This window comes from Prunus persica, chromosome G7, assembly GCF_000346465.2.
Source record: "Prunus persica cultivar Lovell chromosome G7, Prunus_persica_NCBIv2, whole genome shotgun sequence".
Classification (NCBI taxonomy): Eukaryota; Viridiplantae; Streptophyta; class Magnoliopsida; order Rosales; family Rosaceae; genus Prunus; species Prunus persica.
In genome coordinates, this window is record NC_034015.1 from 16,772,004 (window position 1) to 16,789,391 (window position 17,388).

Here is a 17,388-nt window from a genome sequence, read left to right on the forward strand (position 1 = left end):
CAAGAACATTTTGCAAAGGTGGTCATTTTTTAATTTGGCTATCAAGTAGTTCATAGAAGACAGGACAGGACAGGACCGGATTATAATTGTCATCAAGTTTGCTTTGCTTTGCTTTGCTTTAATTTGATAACTTCTGATCAAAAGATGAGCCAAATTATGATATATCTAGCATAGGGGAATGCTGTATGTCCACTCAACCCAGAGCTTCACCAACATTACAAATACAAAACCAGAAAGCTTCCTGTTTCAAGGGAATTTGCAATAACTATCACTTCAATGCATGTGCTCACTCACCTGTCTGTGACATGTCTGTTTTAAATTTAGAGAATTTTTCTTCTATGTGCTTATGTTCATAACTTTTTTTCTGTCTTTTCAAAATTATGTTTCAGATGCCTTAAGAACCATAATGAGAGAGGGAGAGTGGGCTGCGCTTTATAAAGATGTTCTCTCCAGTCTTTTTCAGGTATGTCATTGTTTATGAGCTCAGCATACACACATTCCTTGTGCTTGTTCGTCTGCGGTTCTGCTCCATATGTGGGTTTAATTACACAGCATTTCAACTCTACCTAGTAGTGTGTTGTAGGATTATTGAAGCAGTGTATATACTAACATATTTCAGAAATGGGAAGCTATCTTGTCAATTCACTATTCAACTACGTTTTTATTTCATGTCTTCGACACTTGTTTTCACGGGGGAATTTTCGTTTAGTTTCTTTGTCCACTTTATGTCATCACCTGGAGAATTTGGAATTCTTGCTTTATTAAATTTACTTACTCGGGCATATTAAATTCATGAAGATATTCATCTGTATATTCATCTGTGAGAAGTCTAAGTGTTTTTACAGCTACTGTAGTGTAGATCATCATTTGTTGAATGGTAATTTACGTCTTGTTGCGTTTTGGTCACCTCTGTTCAAGTTTAAGAGTCTGCTAATCAGGCCTTGGATTGAGACTCATTACGCAAATTAACCAGTCTGATTACGAGGTCTTATGGTCTATTTCTTTTGGCACAGAATTCAGTTGACTGTGCAGCTTTGGGGGCATCATCTAAAATCTGATTCGATTGGTAATGAACGTCATAAGAGATCAAGTAGCTACTCTTCTATCATATCCATTCCGAACCAAAGGAATACCAACTGCCAGGAACATTTTTACATCTTGAACTTGATCCATATCTATATACAATACACCTCAAATCACAACTTGATCCAACTTAGAGAAATGTCATTGACTTTGAAGACCTTTTCATGCTGCAGTCCATATCTCAACTCTGTCTTGGTCTTGAAGAATGTCTGAGGGTTTTAAAAAAAACGGCAGCCTTCCCGAAGTGATCACAAAACATAGCTTTCCAGTTTGGGCATTCCTGAACGCCCACAGGGTAACATCTTTGTACCATACCAGGCAATGGCGTCGGACAAAATATTGCCAATCTGGACCAGTAAGCATATGAATTTTTTGAACTCCTGCGGTCTTGAACTGTCACACTGTACTCATTACCAGCAATGTCATACATTTTGAGCCAGATGCCTTGTATAAGATCTTCATCGCCATTCAACAATGGCCAGACATGCCTTTATACGTCACATTTCATCAGCTTTAATGCTTGTGTTGTCACATCATAGTTTGACAAGAACTTCTGAAAAGGCTTGCTGCATATTTGAATCAAGTTTCGGAGGCTTGGGACTGGTGGGAGAGCAGGAGGGACATAGTTGCCAGTTCCATCGAATGAACCCAGGTCTAGTTCTGGTTGTTCTTGAAATTGAATTGAGCGTTGGAGACTAGGGATTGCTGGGAAATAATGAGGCACATAGGTTCCAATTCCATGGAAAGATCCAAGTTCTAGTTGTTGTGGTAGTTGAGGCATGCCTTGTGCTGCAGCAATGGCTTCTTGGGCTTGCAGGGCATGTGAGGCTGCAGGTTCTTGAAATTGAATCGAGGGTTGGAAGCTTGGGAATGGTAGGAGATGATGATGAGGGACAAAGTTGTGAATTCCATAGTATGAACCTAGGTGATGAGGAGAACAAAGTTCGTGAAATGGAATGAAGTGACGAGGAGGTACATAGTTTCCACAGAACCAATCCAGTCCTAGTTCCTGTTGTTGTAGAGGCATGCCTTGTTGTGCTGCAATGACTTCTTGGGCATGTAGGGCAGCAGGTTCTTGAAGGCTCGGGACTCGCGGGACAGCATGGTTTCCATAGAAGAAGGAACCTTGTTCTGGTTGTGGTTGTTCTTGTTCTTCTGCAGCAATGGCATCTGTGCCTAGTAAGAATGCTTCAAATTCTTGGATTTTCACTGCTAGTTGCTCATTTTCTTCTGCATGCACATCTTCTTCCAACTCATCATCATAATCCAAAAGCATGTGCTCTATGTAAGCAAGAGCTTTAGCCATGTCTTCATCATCATGATCAATAGAAGCCATTTTTATGGTTCCTTGTTTCACAATCTTTCTCAAAAGAGAAAGTCTATGGAGATTTTATTGAAGAAAAAGGGAAGTGGGAGGTGCTTTCTATTTCTCCACTTGGGTTTTATAGATATATCATATATCCCTCCAGAAAAATTGAACCCAATTTCATTTAGCTTTGGCAATGGAATTGGAACCCTCATTACTTGGTATCTGGACTAAAATCTGTTATAACCAACCAACATGTATTAATAACCTTTTATCACAAAAATTAAAATAAAAAATTTTTTTTAAAAAAAAAAAAACAGTAGAGTAAACACCGAGTCAAAACACTTCCAAAATGACACCGTATCCAACCTTCCACTTGAAACGACGCCGTCTTTCGCATCTGACAGCACTCAAGACAAGACTCAGAGGCAAAGCCCACCTCGTTATTCGGTAGTCGTTCGTTATATAACGCCGTCGTTTTAGGATTTCAAATCGAAACCGCCAGGTCTTGTACCTGTAAGCGATTGCAGAGAAAAGCCTGCTGCTTTCAGAACCCAAGCTGCAGAGCACAAGGCAACAGTGGTGGTTTAAGACCTGCCGGCTGCCGCTGTAGTCGGAACTACCAAGCTTTTGAATCTGCCGTGAAATTCAAATGTCGTCGGCGTCGCAGTGGCAGTGGGAAACTGCCACCGCCGGCGCCATCGCCGGGTTCGCCACTGTCGCGGCGATGCATCCTCTAGACGTTGTCCGTACGAGATTTCAAGTCCACGATGGTCGAGTCTCCAATCTTCCAACTTACAAGAACACGGCTCACGCCATTTTCACCATTGCTCGATTGGAGGTATATACATATATCCTCGGTTCACCTTGTCAAAACCCACCTTAGGGTTTTTGTTGTTGATGATGATTTGGTTCACATTGCTTTGTCTTGCAGGGCTTGGGAGGACTCTATGCAGGCTTTTCTCCTGCTGTTCTTGGTTCCACTGTTTCATGGGGCTTATATTTCTTCTTGTAAGTAACAATGTATGGGCTTTTAGAATATATGCCTTCAGCTCCAGTGTAAATTGAATTTTTTTACTTGATGAATGTTCCTGCCACGCATACCAATGGATTCTATCTTCGCAATGCAGTTGTAATTGGTTTTTTTTCATTTGGATTTTTGTGTTTTTTGTTTTTTCGTTCTTGTTTGCTGAAAGATGTTACGAATTAAACAAAATCTCTGTATTATGTAGCTATGGAAGAGCGAAACAAAGGTATTCTAAAAACAGGGATGAGCAGCTGAGCCCTGGTCTTCATCTCGCTTCTGCAGCAGAAGCTGGTGCTTTGGTGAGTATTCTGCAAACGTTGATTGAAAAGACATTAATGGAATTTTTTTTTCTTCTGAAACTGTTATCTGATCCTGGTGGTTGTTTTTATTTGCATATGGCACACACATGATTCCCGCACTCTGCATCCTTAGGTATCCAATTTTTTGTGCTTTGAAATCAAGACACTTGTTGAAACTTTTAACGAAAATATCTGGTTAGTTAAAAGAATCCTTGAATATACCAGACTCCCAGTTGGAGTTTAGCACCTTCCTGAATAAGAACATTGTTCCGAAGGTGGTCATTTTGTTCTTTTGGCTTGGTGCAATGATTTACAAGTGTTTAGAGGAATATAACTCCATTTTCTGTTCCCTTCTAATATTTTTAGAAGGTAGGCAGGATTTTAGCACATGGTTACCTATAGATGATAGCAAACTTGTGATTTTGTCAGGTTTCTTTGTGCACAAATCCTATTTGGCTTGTAAAAACAAGATTGCAGCTTCAGACTCCTCTTCATCAAACTCAACCATATTCTGGGTTTTATGGTCTGCTCCATATCTTACTTAAACTTGATAGTGATGCCTGCAATTAGTTTTTTTCATGCTAAATATTACTTATTTGTTTATTTATTTAGTTTGTGGTGAAGATAAACTACCCCTGATGTAGACTTCCAGAATTTGACTCTTTTATAAGATTGGTTTGCTTGGCTATCAAGTAGTTCATAGAAGATAGGACAGAATTATAATTGTCATGAAGTTTGCTTTGCTTTAATTATATCTTTTTATCAGAAAGCCAATAAAGATATCAAGCATACATGTTCAGTCAACCCCAAACTTCACCACCGTTACAAATACCAAACTAGAAAACTTCCTGGTTCCAGGGATTTTGCAAAAGCTATCACTTAAATGCATTTGCTCAATCACCATTGACGTGTCTATTTCAGAGAATTTTTCTTCTATGTCCTTATGTTCATAACTTGTTTTTTCTTTTTATTTTTAATCATATTTCAGATGCCTTAAGAACTATAGTGAGAGAGGAAGGGTGGGCTGCGCTTTATAAAGGTCTTCTTCCCAGTCTTTTTCTGGTATGTTGTTGTCTATGAGCTTTTTCTATGGTGGTCTGCCTTTGTTTTCTCGCACAGATGTACAGTATAATATTTAAAGATTAGAAAATAATGACTCTCTCTCTCTCTCTCTCTCTCTCTCTCTCTCTCTCTCATATGAAACAATCAATATGGGTATCACTTTATCCGCAACTAACAACAAAAATGTTTGGTTTTCCTTAATCATTTATAAGAGTTGTACAGAGGAGTTGGGGTTCACTGTGTTTTCTTCCCATGGACACTTAAGAGCCTCTGTTTACAGCTTCTAACCATCACTAAAAGAATACCATGTTCATGATTTGTGATGTTATTCAAAGATTTTGGCACTTAGAGTTTATCCATGTAAAAGGAAACTGAAGAAAATTGCGAAAAAATTGTAGTGGGAAAATAAGGCGGGGTGTCTTACATATCTGATGATATACACTGCTGAGTGGCGAGATGGAAATGCTTCTGGAGATTATTGTGTACTTCTACACTTAATTGCATTTGAAGATTATAAGTGCATTATAGCATACACATGTATCACTCATGCCAAAAATCTGTTTAGTCTTTCATGCTTCACAACTTTGCAGCTTACAGATCTTCGTGTTGTTTCAGCAGGTATCTCATGGTGCTATTCAATTCACAGCATATGAAGAACTCCGTAAAGTAGTTGTTGACTTCAAGTCTAAAAAAAGGAGAAGGCATTCTGGAAGTGCTGATTCAGTGTTGGTATTTCTCTGTTCATGCAGCTAATGTTCTGTAGTAATGGACCTATTTTAATCCATAGATCTACTTGTTCTGGAATTGTTACTTTACATTCCCATTTCACATATAGTTCAATACAGAGGTCCCTTTTGGTAGTTGGTAAATTTATTTTCTAGTCAATTGTCTAGTATTTACTGCACCAAATGAAGAATCCCAGGTTGGTGCGGAAATGTGATTTGGTAATTGGTGTACAAATTTTTGTATATGTACGTATGGGCTTGTAGATGTTTGGCAATAACATGAATCAGATTATAGTACGTCTCTTCTGCTCATTATGCCTGTTTTTTGTTCATGATTGAGGAAAACACATACATTCCTTGTGCCTGATCATCTACTACATATATGGGGTTAATAACACAGCATGTTAACTCTACCTAGTGGTGAGGTGTAGGATTATTATAGAAGCGCATATACTATATATTTTACTAATGGGAATCTATCTTATCAATTCACTGTCATTTTAATTTCTTTTCTTCTACACTTACTTTCATGGGGGAACTGTCATTTAGTTTTTTTGTCCACTTTATTTTACCCGAAGAATATGGGAAACCTTCGCTTTATTGAATTTACTAATGGGAGGATATCAAATTCATGAAGATGCATCTGGGAGAAGTCTAGGTGTTTACACAGCTACTATAATGTAGATCATCTTTTGTTGTATGGTAATCTTGTTGCTCTTTGGTTCCATCTGTTCAAGTTTAAGGGTGTGCAAATCAGGTCTTGGATTGAGCTCATTAGGCAAATTAACCAGCCTGGTTACGAGGTCTTATTGGCTATTGTTTTTTGCACAGAATTCAGTTGACTATGCAGCTTTGGGGGCATCATCTAAAGTTGCTGCCATTCTTCTATCTTATCCATTCCAGGCATGCATAAATATATATTTTTGGCATTGATGTAAAATTCTTCTAGATGTTCATTTCATTTGTAGATTACTACTTGTGTGGTTGTGATGACTTTTTTCTTTCTTTTCATTTTTCAGGTGATGCGATCTCGATTGCAGGTATATCCATAATGTTTTCTCTATATATCGTCTCAATATATAGAAGTTTCCCCAGTCTGAAACAGTCCGAGCTTTTATTACTAAAACCCTTCAGCATAACTTTTGAAGTTGCCGTTTGTGCTTATACATGTTTATGGATTGCTCGTATTCCTTATTAATGAGATTTTTCTCATTTTGTCAGCAACGACCTAGCAGTGAAGGAATTCCAAGATATATGGATAGCTGGCATGTGATAAGGGAAACTGTACGGTAAGTATGAAATTTAGCTTTCATATGATGCAAATATCTGGAAATAATTTCTTTATGCAAATCTCTATCTGATTCGATTGGTAATGAATGTTACAAGAGATCAGGTAGCTAGATGGCCTTTCCTTCCATGATATTTATCCCCTTCGATTTTTTTTTTTTTTTCTTGTCTTAGGATGCTAACCTTTCCTTCTTTGTTGGGGCTGTAGGTTTGAGGGCGTTAGAGGTTTCTACAAGGGAATCACCCCAAATCTTCTGAAAAATGTTCCTGCTGCTTCAATAACATTTATTGTATACGAAAATGTACTGAAATTTCTAAAATTTGCTAGAACGAATGAGTAAGGTCTTCTTTTGATCCTCAATTTTGAGCACTCGTTCTAGCTACAACAACAACATTATTTGAGGTTGGAAATGTGGTAATAAAATGTGTTGAAAGGTATATTCAACAAAGCATTAAGTTGTGAAAAAAAGGAAATACAAAACTCATTCAAAGTGGAGGAAAGTCTTATTATGTCGAAAATTTGCGCAGGAAGGAAAGAATTTCGTCTGAGACTTCTTGAGCCTTCTCTTGCTGGATAAAATGGTGGCCATCTAAAATCACGACTTCCAGGTCTGGCACAAGACTCTTGAGAACACTTCCTTTCACATATTCCCTTGTGCCCAGAATTTCAAAGCCAATGTCTTTGTCACCTACAATCAACTTTGCTGGAACAGTTATCTTTGATCCTTGCCATGGTCCCATGAGCTCCCAGTACCTGTTTCCGATTTTCAAAATTAACAGATGTAAAAGATTAGCCAACTTACATCAATAAAGCTCCTGAAAACAAGACAAATCAAATTGGGATTTTCTTAAAATTCAAAAGCCATTTGAATATTCTTTGCGGTTGACTTGTCAATTAAGCTAGCTAACAACCCACCCCACCACCAAATCAAACCGCGTACAAAAATTTGTGCAGGTAAACCATAAATTCTTCAATTTGTTAAAGTTGATATGATATGATATGATCCTATTTCTACCTTTTTTATGAGCCAAAACCCAAATAAAATTGGGGGAATTTTGGGTTGTTAGTTGGTGTGTCTACAGACTCTATACTTACTGCTCAATTGTACGAAAATAATTGAGGGCACCAGTGAAGCCAGATTCTTCAAACTTTTCAGCATAGACTTGGAGGTCCTCCTCAGAAATCCATGGTGGCAACACAGCTGGTGTCTCCAAATAATCAATGATCTCCATTCCAGGAGGAGCTACCAAATAATCTGTCTTGTTGTACAGCAAGAATTTCTTCATCACTGTCAAATAATCATATCTTGCAAACGACTTTTCTGCTCTTCCTGGTTGCTACCACCATACACAAATTACAAATACAATTACACAAACACATAACACAATTGCTAACTTGAAGAACATGTTCATGTCTTGACTAAAAAAGAACCTGAAACTGATAAACATAACACCCGTCACCGAAAATTCGCCTCGCAGATTCAGAATCCCTGGTGCTGGAAGATCTTTCGAAGTATGGAGCAGAAAGTGCAATCAGCGCCTTGACTCTGTCAGGCCTGAACAGGCTCAGATGCCAAGCTGCAATGGCTCCAAAGTCATGTCCCACTATAAATGCCTTTCAAATAAGAGAGACAAACAATCAAAACAGTCACTATAAAATAAAACACAGAAGAAGAAAACAGGAAAGAAAGAAAAAAAACCTTTTGTTCACCAAAATGATCAAGAATGCCAACAAGGTCTCCAACAAGGTGTTGAATAGAGTAGGAGGTAGGACTCAGAGGAGAGTCAGTATCACCATAGCCTCTCATATCAGGAGCAACAACATGGTAGCCATGCTTAGCCAAGTAACCAATCTGGTGGCGCCACGAATACCATATTTCTGGGAAGCCATGGAGGAGAAGCACAAGAGGGCCTGTCCCTTGCTCTGCTATGTGCATCCATATCCCATTTGTCTTGATCCTTTGGTGAGTCACCTCATTCATATTCTCTTCTCTTCAAGTCTCAGAAAATAAAATAAAAATAAAACCAACTGGTGTGCTTAATGGTGTGACTGGACTGGCCTTTTATAGCTCAATTATATATGTGTAATTAATATGTGGAAAATGATTTGGCAACTCTCTGAATTTCATACGGTCAAAGATGAGAACTTTGAAGCAGACCAAAGGTGAGAGTAACGTATCAAATTCTCCAAAGCTAGTCATGGTGCAGAAAGGTACAATTTTCTTGACCTGATTGCTATTCTTATTTGCTGGATGGTCTCAATTAACTTTTATTGGTCTTCTCAATTTCTTAGTTTTCATGTATTTGTTGACAATTCCCGTGGTTCCACAGGAAACTAAATATCAGTGCTTGACAGTCTCCTCTTGATCATTTTCCTGGAAACTACCATCTACCATTATTTTTATTTTCTTCTTCTTTTTTGGTGTATAAAATTGTTTTATGGCTGCGTGCTTATATGGTTTTGTATGTTATTATTGCAACCCATCTTGTGTTATATCGTGGAAATGCGACATCGGCGTTTGGTCATAGAGTAAACTAATTGTAAAAAAAACAAAATTGTGTAGGTGTAGAATTATCTTTCAGAAGTTTTTAGTATTGTAAGTACAAATTAACAGAAGGATTTGGTTGTATTGAACTGCAACCAAGAAATATAAACCATTTGCTTTGTGTCAATCTATGAAGTTTTTCGCTTCTGTTATGGAACAAGGCCTATACCCTTCCCCAAATCAACAAGTTTGAATGCAGCCACCTTACAATTAACAAAATCTTTGGTTATGTTCATGTCACTGATAAATTTAAAAATTTCCAAAACTTATTTCACAAACCAGGTGGTAGTTAATTTGGCATGTCAAAGAGGCCATTACATTAGGTTATAAACAGAATTTCTAAATGCCTTAAGAAGAAGAAAGAACAAACACAAAGCACAGAAAATTATCCAACCCTGATACAGAACAAAGAAAAGGATGGTTTTAATTGAACCCCATATTGGTTCAATGTACCCCACAAACCATTTGGGATTTATTCAGAAGCACACTAAACAATTTCATTGATCTACAGGATGTTCACGCAGGAAGGAAAGTATTTGGCTGGAGACTTCTTGAGGGTTCTCTTGCTCGATGAAATGGTGGCCGCCTATAACAACCACTTCAAGGTTGGGGACAAGGCTCCTGAAATCATCACCTAGCACATATTCACTTGTTCCATATGACTTAAAGCCGAAATCTTTGTCACCAATCATGAACTTCACAGGTACCGTAATTTTCGATCCTTGCCAGGGTGCAAGAAGCTCCCAACTCCTGTTTATCACAATCACTAGTATCAGTCAACAAAACAACAGGACCAAAAGTTACTGCAGACCAACATGGGTGAGTTGGTCTGTTGTATTGGCCAAAGCCTGCACAGGTGAGCTGGCTGCATTTTCCTTAATAAAAGGCTTTTCTTTCCTTTACCTTGTATTTTATTCTGGCCGAAGGCAGGGAAGAAACTTGGGATTCAATTTCATGTGTTTTCAAAGTGAAGTGGGGTTATTATCCTTAACTTATATGTTAACAGAATAAAAGCTTGTGATTAATTAAGTTCATTAAAACTGGAACAGAATAAGTATCTTTGCATATGATGGTTGTACCTAAGGCCTAGCTTGGAAAGAGCATCTTTCCAGAAAGGAAGAACAAAGTAAAGTTTCTACACACTTACAAGTCCATTGCACGATAGTAGTTAAAAGGACCAGTGAATCCAGATTCCTCAAATTTTTCAGCGAAGACCCGGATATCCTCTTCAGTTAGCCACGCTGGCAATGCTGACTTTGTGTCCAGGAAATCAATAAATTCCATGTCCGGAGGAGCTATCATGTTGTCGGTTATCAGCAAGAACTTCTTCATCACCGTCGTGTAGTCATACCTTGCAAACGCTCTCTCTGCTCTTCCTGGTTCCTTCTCAGCCAAGAAACCATAACTAAAAGTGACACACACATACACATATACATATGCAACCAAGAATTGTGGAGAGAAATTAAGGAGGTACCTGGAATTGAATGACATGAGTTCCATCTCCATACAATTCTCTGATTGCTTCTGTAGTTTTAGTTGTTGGAGATCTTGGAAAGTATGGAACAGATAGATTTACCAGCCCTATCACTCTATCAGGCCTAAACAAGCTCAAATGCCACCCAGCAACAGCTCCCCAATCATGCCCCACAACATATGCCTTCTCAAACCACAAAACATATAAGAATGTCAAAGAATCCTTAAACACCTCACTGAAACATAAATCATGACATGAACATGTTCATAAAAGTTCATAAACAGAACAGTTTTATAAACTTTTGGTTTAATTGGGGTTGGACAAAAGCTTCTCACCTTCTGTTGACCAAAATGGTCAAGTAAGCCGACGAGGTCTCCAACTATGTGGAAAATGGTGTAGGAATTGGGGTTGAGAGGAGAATCAGAGTCACCATAGCCTCTCAAGTCAGGCGCCACCACATGGTAGCCATTCTCGGCCAAGTGGTTGATCTGGTGGCGCCAAGCATACCAGAGTTCTGGGAAGCCATGAAGCAAGAGAACAAGAGGACCTGTTCCTTTTTCTGCTACATGCAGCCAAATTCCATTGGTTTTGATCCTCTGGTGATTTACTTCAATCATGTAATCCATGATCTCTGTACAAGTCCTCAAGTCTCGGAGAGAGCTGAGAGAGGTATGTTCAAAGGCCGGCAGTGATGATCAAGGTGCTTTGTATATAATTTAATTAATGTACGTTGAATTAAAAGGATGGCGTAGTTGGTGGATTTGAGGGCAATATTAGTCAAAGATGATAAACATCGCATTAGACTCTGGATCAAGGTGGTTTGTATATCACTCAAAAACTTTAGTCAACAATTATTTTATACTTTATCTCTTAAAATATCAACCCAGCCCATCAATACTTAACCAAGCCCAAGATAAACAGCCTAGCTCAGCCCATTTTGAAGAGCAATCTCTACAATGTTCTAGAAGCACCAGAAGTCTAAAGAACAAAGTGATAATGTCAGCTTGACCACTAGAAATATCAAATGATGGATAGGTTGAAAATGATGAGTAATGAGTGAAATATCATATTTTACGGAAAGTTGAAAACGAAGACTACAGTTATAGCGGTGCTAATTTGGAAGGGAGAATGAACACTTTAATTAAAAAACCACTGATTCGTTATACTACGTGGCATTCTCTTCCCTTTATGTATCTCTGCATTTTTTCCCTAGGTGGAACTTTTATGAGTTAGTCTTGCGCATGAGACCAAAACCTCTTTCTTCTAAATAATCAAATTGTTACAGGGTTGGAAATTCAGCTAAGATTCAACTCAAAATGAACATCCGGCTAATTGCCTTACAACGTACCATCACAAGTTCGTCTTCTCTATCAGGCTGCAGCAACAAGAAATGGCGTTCCTTAATCTTGTTGACCATGCTTTACAGACAAGTTGATTGTTCTTAATTAACCCCAGAGAAACACTCATTATTTTGCTTTGATTTCTATGTGCATACGAAGATTTAGAAGAGTTTAAGATTGTTTCTGTCCCAAAACTTTCACATACTGTGGCTGTGCCTGGATTGTTAAATTTTTTTTATTTGGCTAAGGAATTAAACACATTGAACACCAAGGAAATTAATAAAGCAATACTGCAAAAACTTTTTATTAAAGTGAAAACAGTTTTCATCACCATCCAAAAAAGTGCCTCAATGGCTACTTGTAGAGTAACTCAACTAGGAAAAGTTCAAAATCTATCTCCAAACAAATACAATTATTTACTGCTCAGGGTTGGAAATTCAGCAGGATTTATCAAAAATTCCTTATTCGCAACCCTGGCCTGTCGCGAACAATTTTCTTCAAACCTACCATCAGAGTTATAGTTAACCCAATCTCGCCGCCGTCTACGATCCTTCACTGGATTCCAGGAGCCGTCATTCCTGTTATTAAGCTGCTGCTGTTGTGCAGGCTGGTTGGGCGGCTGTTGTACAGACTGATTGGGCTGCTGTTGTGCAGGCTGGTTGGGCGGCTGTTGTGCAGGCTGGTTGGGCGGCTGTTGTGCAGGCTGGTTGGGCTGCTGTTGTGCAGGCTGATTGGGCTGCTGTTGTGCAGGCTGGTTGGGCAGCTGTTGTGCAGACTGATTGGGCTGCTGTTGTGCAGGCTGCGGTCGATGGCGGTTTTGAGGCTGCTTGGGCTGCCGTTGTGCAGACTGCTTGGTCTGCCGTTGTGCAGGATGGCGGTATTGATGCTGCTGGGGTTGCTGTTGTGCAGGCTGTGGTGGATGACGGTATTGAGGCTGCTGGAGTTGCTGTTGTGCAGGCTGTGGTGGATGGCGGTATTGAGGCTGCTTGGTTTGCCGTTGTGCAGACTGCTTGGCCTTCTGTTGTGCAGACTGCTTGGTCTGCCATTGTGCAGGATGGTGGTCTTGAGGCTGCTCGGGATGCCGTTGTGCAGGCTGAGGCGGCTGTTCGACAGCGGTTTCTTTATTCTCACCCTTCTTCATATTCATCTTCTCATATTCTTTCAAAGTGTATGAAAGAGTAGGCTTGTTCTGAACAGGAGCAATCACAGCAGCACCAGTAGTATCACCAGCAGCTGCTGCATTCTCGCTGTGGCTTTTCTCCTCGTTCCTCTTCTTCTTCAGTTTTCTCCTCAGACTTCCATTGATATTTGACTTTTTCTTTCCATCCTCCACAACAACTTCAGTCTCCTTCTTCTTCTTCTTCATCAACTCTTCAAAATCCGCTTTGCAAAAGCTCCCAAAAGATATCTCTGACAACACAATGCTAGCAGCACTGGAGACAGATCTAGTATCATCAGCAGATTTCGGCGCAGCACGAAAATTCTGGGAATTGAAATCCCTTTGGCTGTTCTGGCCTCTTCTGTAAAACCCATTATTATTCTTTTGTCCTCCGAGTAATAAATGTTTTTGAATACTCAGCCTCAGCCGCTCCCTCTTCTCCCCCTCCTTCCTCTTCTCCGCCTCCTTCTTCCTCTTCTCCTCCTCCATCGCCCTTTTCTTCGCCGACTCTATCGCCTTCTTCTTCACCTCCAAAAACTCGGCCCTCTCATCAACCGCGCTGATGAGTTCCTTGACATCGATGTCTTCGGTCTCGCCCAGCAGGTCGAAAGAGTTGGCGAACTTGGCCATGATTAGAAGTTAGAACAGAGTGTTTCCTAGGGTTTCTGATTGATCAGAGAGAGAGAGAGAGAGAGACTTAAGGGTTTCTGATGGATGCTATGATCAGCGCGATGGAGAAGAAGGTTTGACCCTCTATATATATACAATTCTTGAGTCAGTTATCCTTTCTCGCCAAGGAAACCCCAAAATCCTTTCGTGCTCTCCAAGTTAAGAAGAAATCGGGAAAGAACCAAATAATTAAAAGATTTTGTTTCCTGTTTTTCTTATTGCATATTGCATTTTTTTTTTTAGTTAAAACTTTCTTCTTTTTTTTCCAAGAATTCAAACTTTCTTCTTCTTTTTTAAAAGAGGACACATACATATGTGATTTAGATTCATAGGAAGGCTCATAATTTGAGTCGTTCCAAGCCTTCATTGAGTAGTAACATTTTACGTTTATAATTTTTTTATTTCCATTCTTCAATTAAAGATGATAACTTATTGGAACGAGAAGAAAATGTATATTTATAAAATTATACCTCATGGGGTAATAATTGTGTATATTAGTTTTTTTTTCCTTCCATGCTCTCTCTCTCTCTCTCTCTCTCTCTCTCTCTCTCTTTTACCGGTTAACTGCGTTATCTTATGAGTTTGTGTAATTTTTTGAAAAATATTTCTTTCGATACATGCCTGATAAATATATAAAAGTAATAATAATAAAAAAAGCCTTGATCAATATTTACAATGAAAAAAATGAGATGGGCCATATGGTGATAGAAAAAATTTCTTGCACGCGTGTTAGCGTCTTCTACTCAGCAGAGAGACTAGCCTGCCCTGTTGGAAAGGCTCGTGAGCTCCTGCGGCAGAGAACCACGCATGAAATTTTTATGCTGGTTCTGTGAAAACCAACTAATTTGTTAGGGTCACAAATTTCATTTCTTTTAGCATGAATTTCATGTTGTAAGTGTATACTGTTACTATTGTGATAGCAGACCATAAATGTACAAGAACAAAAATTGTGTCGTCCTGCCATGCACATCAAACTTATTACATGCTTATTAGAAAGTTTTTGTGTGGTGCTGCTGTGCAAACCAAGCTTTAAAATAAGGTATTTGAGGAAATTAAAGATTTATTCGTTCGAACATATTTAGTTTCACTATCATATTCTTTCCCAATTCAAATTATGTTAACAAAAACAAGAGGATCAACAGGCGACACACCTTCAATATCTCCATCACACATTAGCAATTCCAAATAGCAAACATAAGGAACCCCTCTTTTGCTTTAGTTTATTGTAGTGATTACTATCATAATAATACTTATGACATATAAGATTTATGGTTCAGGGAAGAATTTTAACATCAAATTGGATTAATTTTCCCAAATTTATATAGGGTAATTTTATTGGCACCTCAAAACTTGCTCTTTGCACCCCATATTCTTCTTACACCCCACTGAATTTCCGTAAATTTTAAAATTACTCATTACACCTTATTTTTCTTCCTAGATTGCCCTTATGAACCCTATTTCTTAACTTACCTGTGTAAACCCCACTGAAATCGTTACCTTGTTCAGTGGTAGTCCAACGAATTTGTTTTCGTTTTTCAGTGGCTATCCACCTAATATGTTTATGTTTTCAGTAGTAGTCCACCGAATATGTTTCCATTTTTCAGTGGTAGTCTACTGAATTCGTTTTTTGTTTCCTTGAATTTTGTTTCTTGTTTCAGTGATCATCTACCGAATTCGTTATTGAGTTTGTACATTTACCCTTCGTTGGTGAAATTGGTGGGCTAATCCAAATAATGGTATATTCAAATGGTACATTTAGAGGTTTGGATTAGAGCAACTTATTAGGTATTCTTATCGGAATGTAGATAAGATTGTTGTATCTACCTTCATTGAGAGATGGCATCCCAAAATGAACATCTTTGACATGCCTTTTGGTGAGATGACCATCACATTGGATGATGTGTCATCTATTTTAAGGGCGTCACCTTGTTTTCGTTCCTTCAATGAGAGTAAGGTCAAAATATATTACATTAAATTTGTAGTCGAAAATAAGTTACTGAAAAAATAAATATATTTCGGTTCGTTGCCACTGAATTGTAGGCAAAAATTGGTAATACGCCACCGAACACTGTTCCATATTATGGTGGATCTCCACTGCATCTGAAGTTAACGTCCGGTCAAACACCACCGAAATAGGTGCAATATTTCAGTGGCATCCCACCGAACTTACCTATCGCGTTGGGTACTGGTGTGCTAAACGCAACCAGTGAACCATCATGAAATCCTAAGCTTGAAAAACGGCAAAAAATAAACTCATAACTCATTTGAAGCCTCTCTAACGTCAATCTCACCCTTCATGAATAAATACAATATATTTTTTCACCAATATAAGCGTATAAACCTCATTAGGGTTGTAGAAACATGATGGTTTGAGAAAAAAGTCTAACTAGGGTTGCAGGAACATATGTGGAGTGTAGTGAGCAAATTTAATTTGAATACTTTTTGTCCTTAACGGTAATTATGTACAAGGGTTAAATAAAGGGAGATTCACTATTATATCCAATACATGAGCCCAAATTATATGAAATGGACTTTAGAAACACACCCAAAATCCATTTACAACATAACAAAGAGGCTTTTAACTTCTTATAAATTGCAAAACTGCCATCAATTCTTAAAACAAGCCCAATCCCAAAATCTCATAAAAATACCCAAAACACTCAATAGGGCATCAAAGTAATTTAATAATCAATATTAAATTCAATAAGGCTAACTATCATTTTTTGGGTTTTTTTTTTAAATTTGTTTATAGAAATTCAACAGTGTAGGATTTATTTATAATATTAGTGCTAAGAATAGGTATATCACTAAATATCTCTTAAATAAATTACTCATACTTAAACTTAGTATGGGTTGCCATTAAAATCTCCCTTTTATATAAGCTTGTGCAATATATCTTGCCTAAAATCTTTCACCAAGCAAACAGAAATGAAGTCTATTTCATGTTTCACTATGAATTCTAAGCGATTACCCAAAATATAAAACTAAAAAAATTAAAAATTAAAAATGTATCAAAATGGGAAAAACTATCGATCTGAGCTACTCTCCAAATGAAGCAGCAATAGAGCCCTTCCTATGTATGTCGTCCTGCTCACCTAAGGAACTTAAAATGAGATCCTCTTTAATAAAAACTCTTATATTAATCTATCGGCACATATAGTTAATAGTCTTAACCCTTACTCATGCTACTCTTTTTACTGAAACCAACCCTTTTAATTTGCAAAAACAAAAAAAAAAAAAACAAAAAAATAGATGCAAGTTGATTTCGACTGAACCCATCTTCTTTGAGTTTTGCATCCGAAAGGTTCATATAGCCGTGGTTCCGACCAATATGGTGGAATCATTCATCTTGATTTTAATTCCAGATTCTTATTTACTAAGGGGGCACAGCCGTATGCATCCAAATTATTT

At 38.2% G+C, this 17,388-nt stretch overlaps 4 protein-coding genes across 5 annotated transcripts; 1 reads left to right on the forward strand and 3 right to left on the reverse strand.

The window, feature by feature from the left end:
• LOC18770561 (folate transporter 1, chloroplastic) lies at nt 2,914–7,150 on the forward strand. 2 transcript variants are annotated; one of them, XM_007203985.2, is made up of 10 exons: nt 2,914–3,230; nt 3,324–3,400; nt 3,622–3,715; nt 4,145–4,238; nt 4,704–4,777; nt 5,393–5,506; nt 6,334–6,405; nt 6,522–6,542; nt 6,724–6,791; nt 6,998–7,150. In XM_007203985.2, the coding sequence occupies exons 1-10, from the start codon at nt 3,042–3,044 to the stop codon at nt 7,128–7,130; spliced, it is 936 nt and encodes a 311-aa protein (XP_007204047.1). In that variant the 5' UTR covers nt 2,914–3,041; the 3' UTR covers nt 7,131–7,150. The 2 variants fall into 2 exon arrangements, with proteins under 2 accessions (XP_007204047.1, XP_020423752.1); XM_020568163.1 differs by having other exon boundaries at nt 5,396–5,506.
• On the reverse strand, nt 6,843–8,990 carry LOC18771073 (epoxide hydrolase A). Its single transcript, XM_007202191.2, has 4 exons — nt 8,490–8,990; nt 8,222–8,404; nt 7,886–8,127; nt 6,843–7,543 (listed from the first exon to the last, which is right to left on the reverse strand). Exons 1-4 carry the CDS (start codon nt 8,769–8,771, stop codon nt 7,297–7,299), a joined length of 954 nt encoding a protein of 317 aa, XP_007202253.1. The 5' UTR covers nt 8,772–8,990; the 3' UTR covers nt 6,843–7,296.
• LOC18769332 (epoxide hydrolase A) lies at nt 9,577–11,551 on the reverse strand. Its single transcript, XM_020568162.1, has 4 exons — nt 11,145–11,551; nt 10,810–10,992; nt 10,483–10,718; nt 9,577–10,085 (listed from the first exon to the last, which is right to left on the reverse strand). Exons 1-4 carry the CDS (start codon nt 11,433–11,435, stop codon nt 9,833–9,835), a joined length of 963 nt encoding a protein of 320 aa, XP_020423751.1. The 5' UTR covers nt 11,436–11,551; the 3' UTR covers nt 9,577–9,832.
• LOC109950410 (putative mediator of RNA polymerase II transcription subunit 26) lies at nt 12,562–13,938 on the reverse strand. Its single transcript, XM_020569015.1, has one exon. It carries the CDS (start codon nt 13,936–13,938, stop codon nt 12,562–12,564), a length of 1,377 nt encoding a protein of 458 aa, XP_020424604.1.

Excerpts from the sequence above, each read along its gene's own strand:
- LOC18770561 (XM_007203985.2), top strand. The coding sequence starts at position 3,042 with ATGTCGTCGGCGTCGCAGTGGCAGTGGGAAACTGCCACCGCCGGCGCC. Across the intron at positions 3,401-3,621 it reads TGGGGCTTATATTTCTTCTT|CTATGGAAGAGCGAAACAAA; the intron begins GTAAGTAACAAT and ends TGTATTATGTAG. Across the intron at positions 3,716-4,144 it reads CAGCAGAAGCTGGTGCTTTG|GTTTCTTTGTGCACAAATCC; the intron begins GTGAGTATTCTG and ends TGATTTTGTCAG.
- LOC18769332 (XM_020568162.1), bottom strand. The coding sequence starts at position 11,435 with ATGGATTACATGATTGAAGTAAATCACCAGAGGATCAAAACCAATGGA. Across the intron at positions 10,719-10,809 it reads CTCATGTCATTCAATTCCAG|GAACCAGGAAGAGCAGAGAG; the intron begins GTACCTCCTTAA and ends TTGGCTGAGAAG. Across the intron at positions 10,086-10,482 it reads TACTATCGTGCAATGGACTT|GAGTTGGGAGCTTCTTGCAC; the intron begins GTAAGTGTGTAG and ends TGTGATAAACAG.
- LOC18771073 (XM_007202191.2), bottom strand. The coding sequence starts at position 8,771 with ATGAATGAGGTGACTCACCAAAGGATCAAGACAAATGGGATATGGATG. Across the intron at positions 8,128-8,221 it reads GTTATGTTTATCAGTTTCAG|CAACCAGGAAGAGCAGAAAA; the intron begins GTTCTTTTTTAG and ends GTATGGTGGTAG. Across the intron at positions 7,544-7,885 it reads TATTTTCGTACAATTGAGCA|GTACTGGGAGCTCATGGGAC; the intron begins GTAAGTATAGAG and ends AATCGGAAACAG.
- LOC109950410 (XM_020569015.1), bottom strand. The coding sequence starts at position 13,938 with ATGGCCAAGTTCGCCAACTCTTTCGACCTGCTGGGCGAGACCGAAGAC.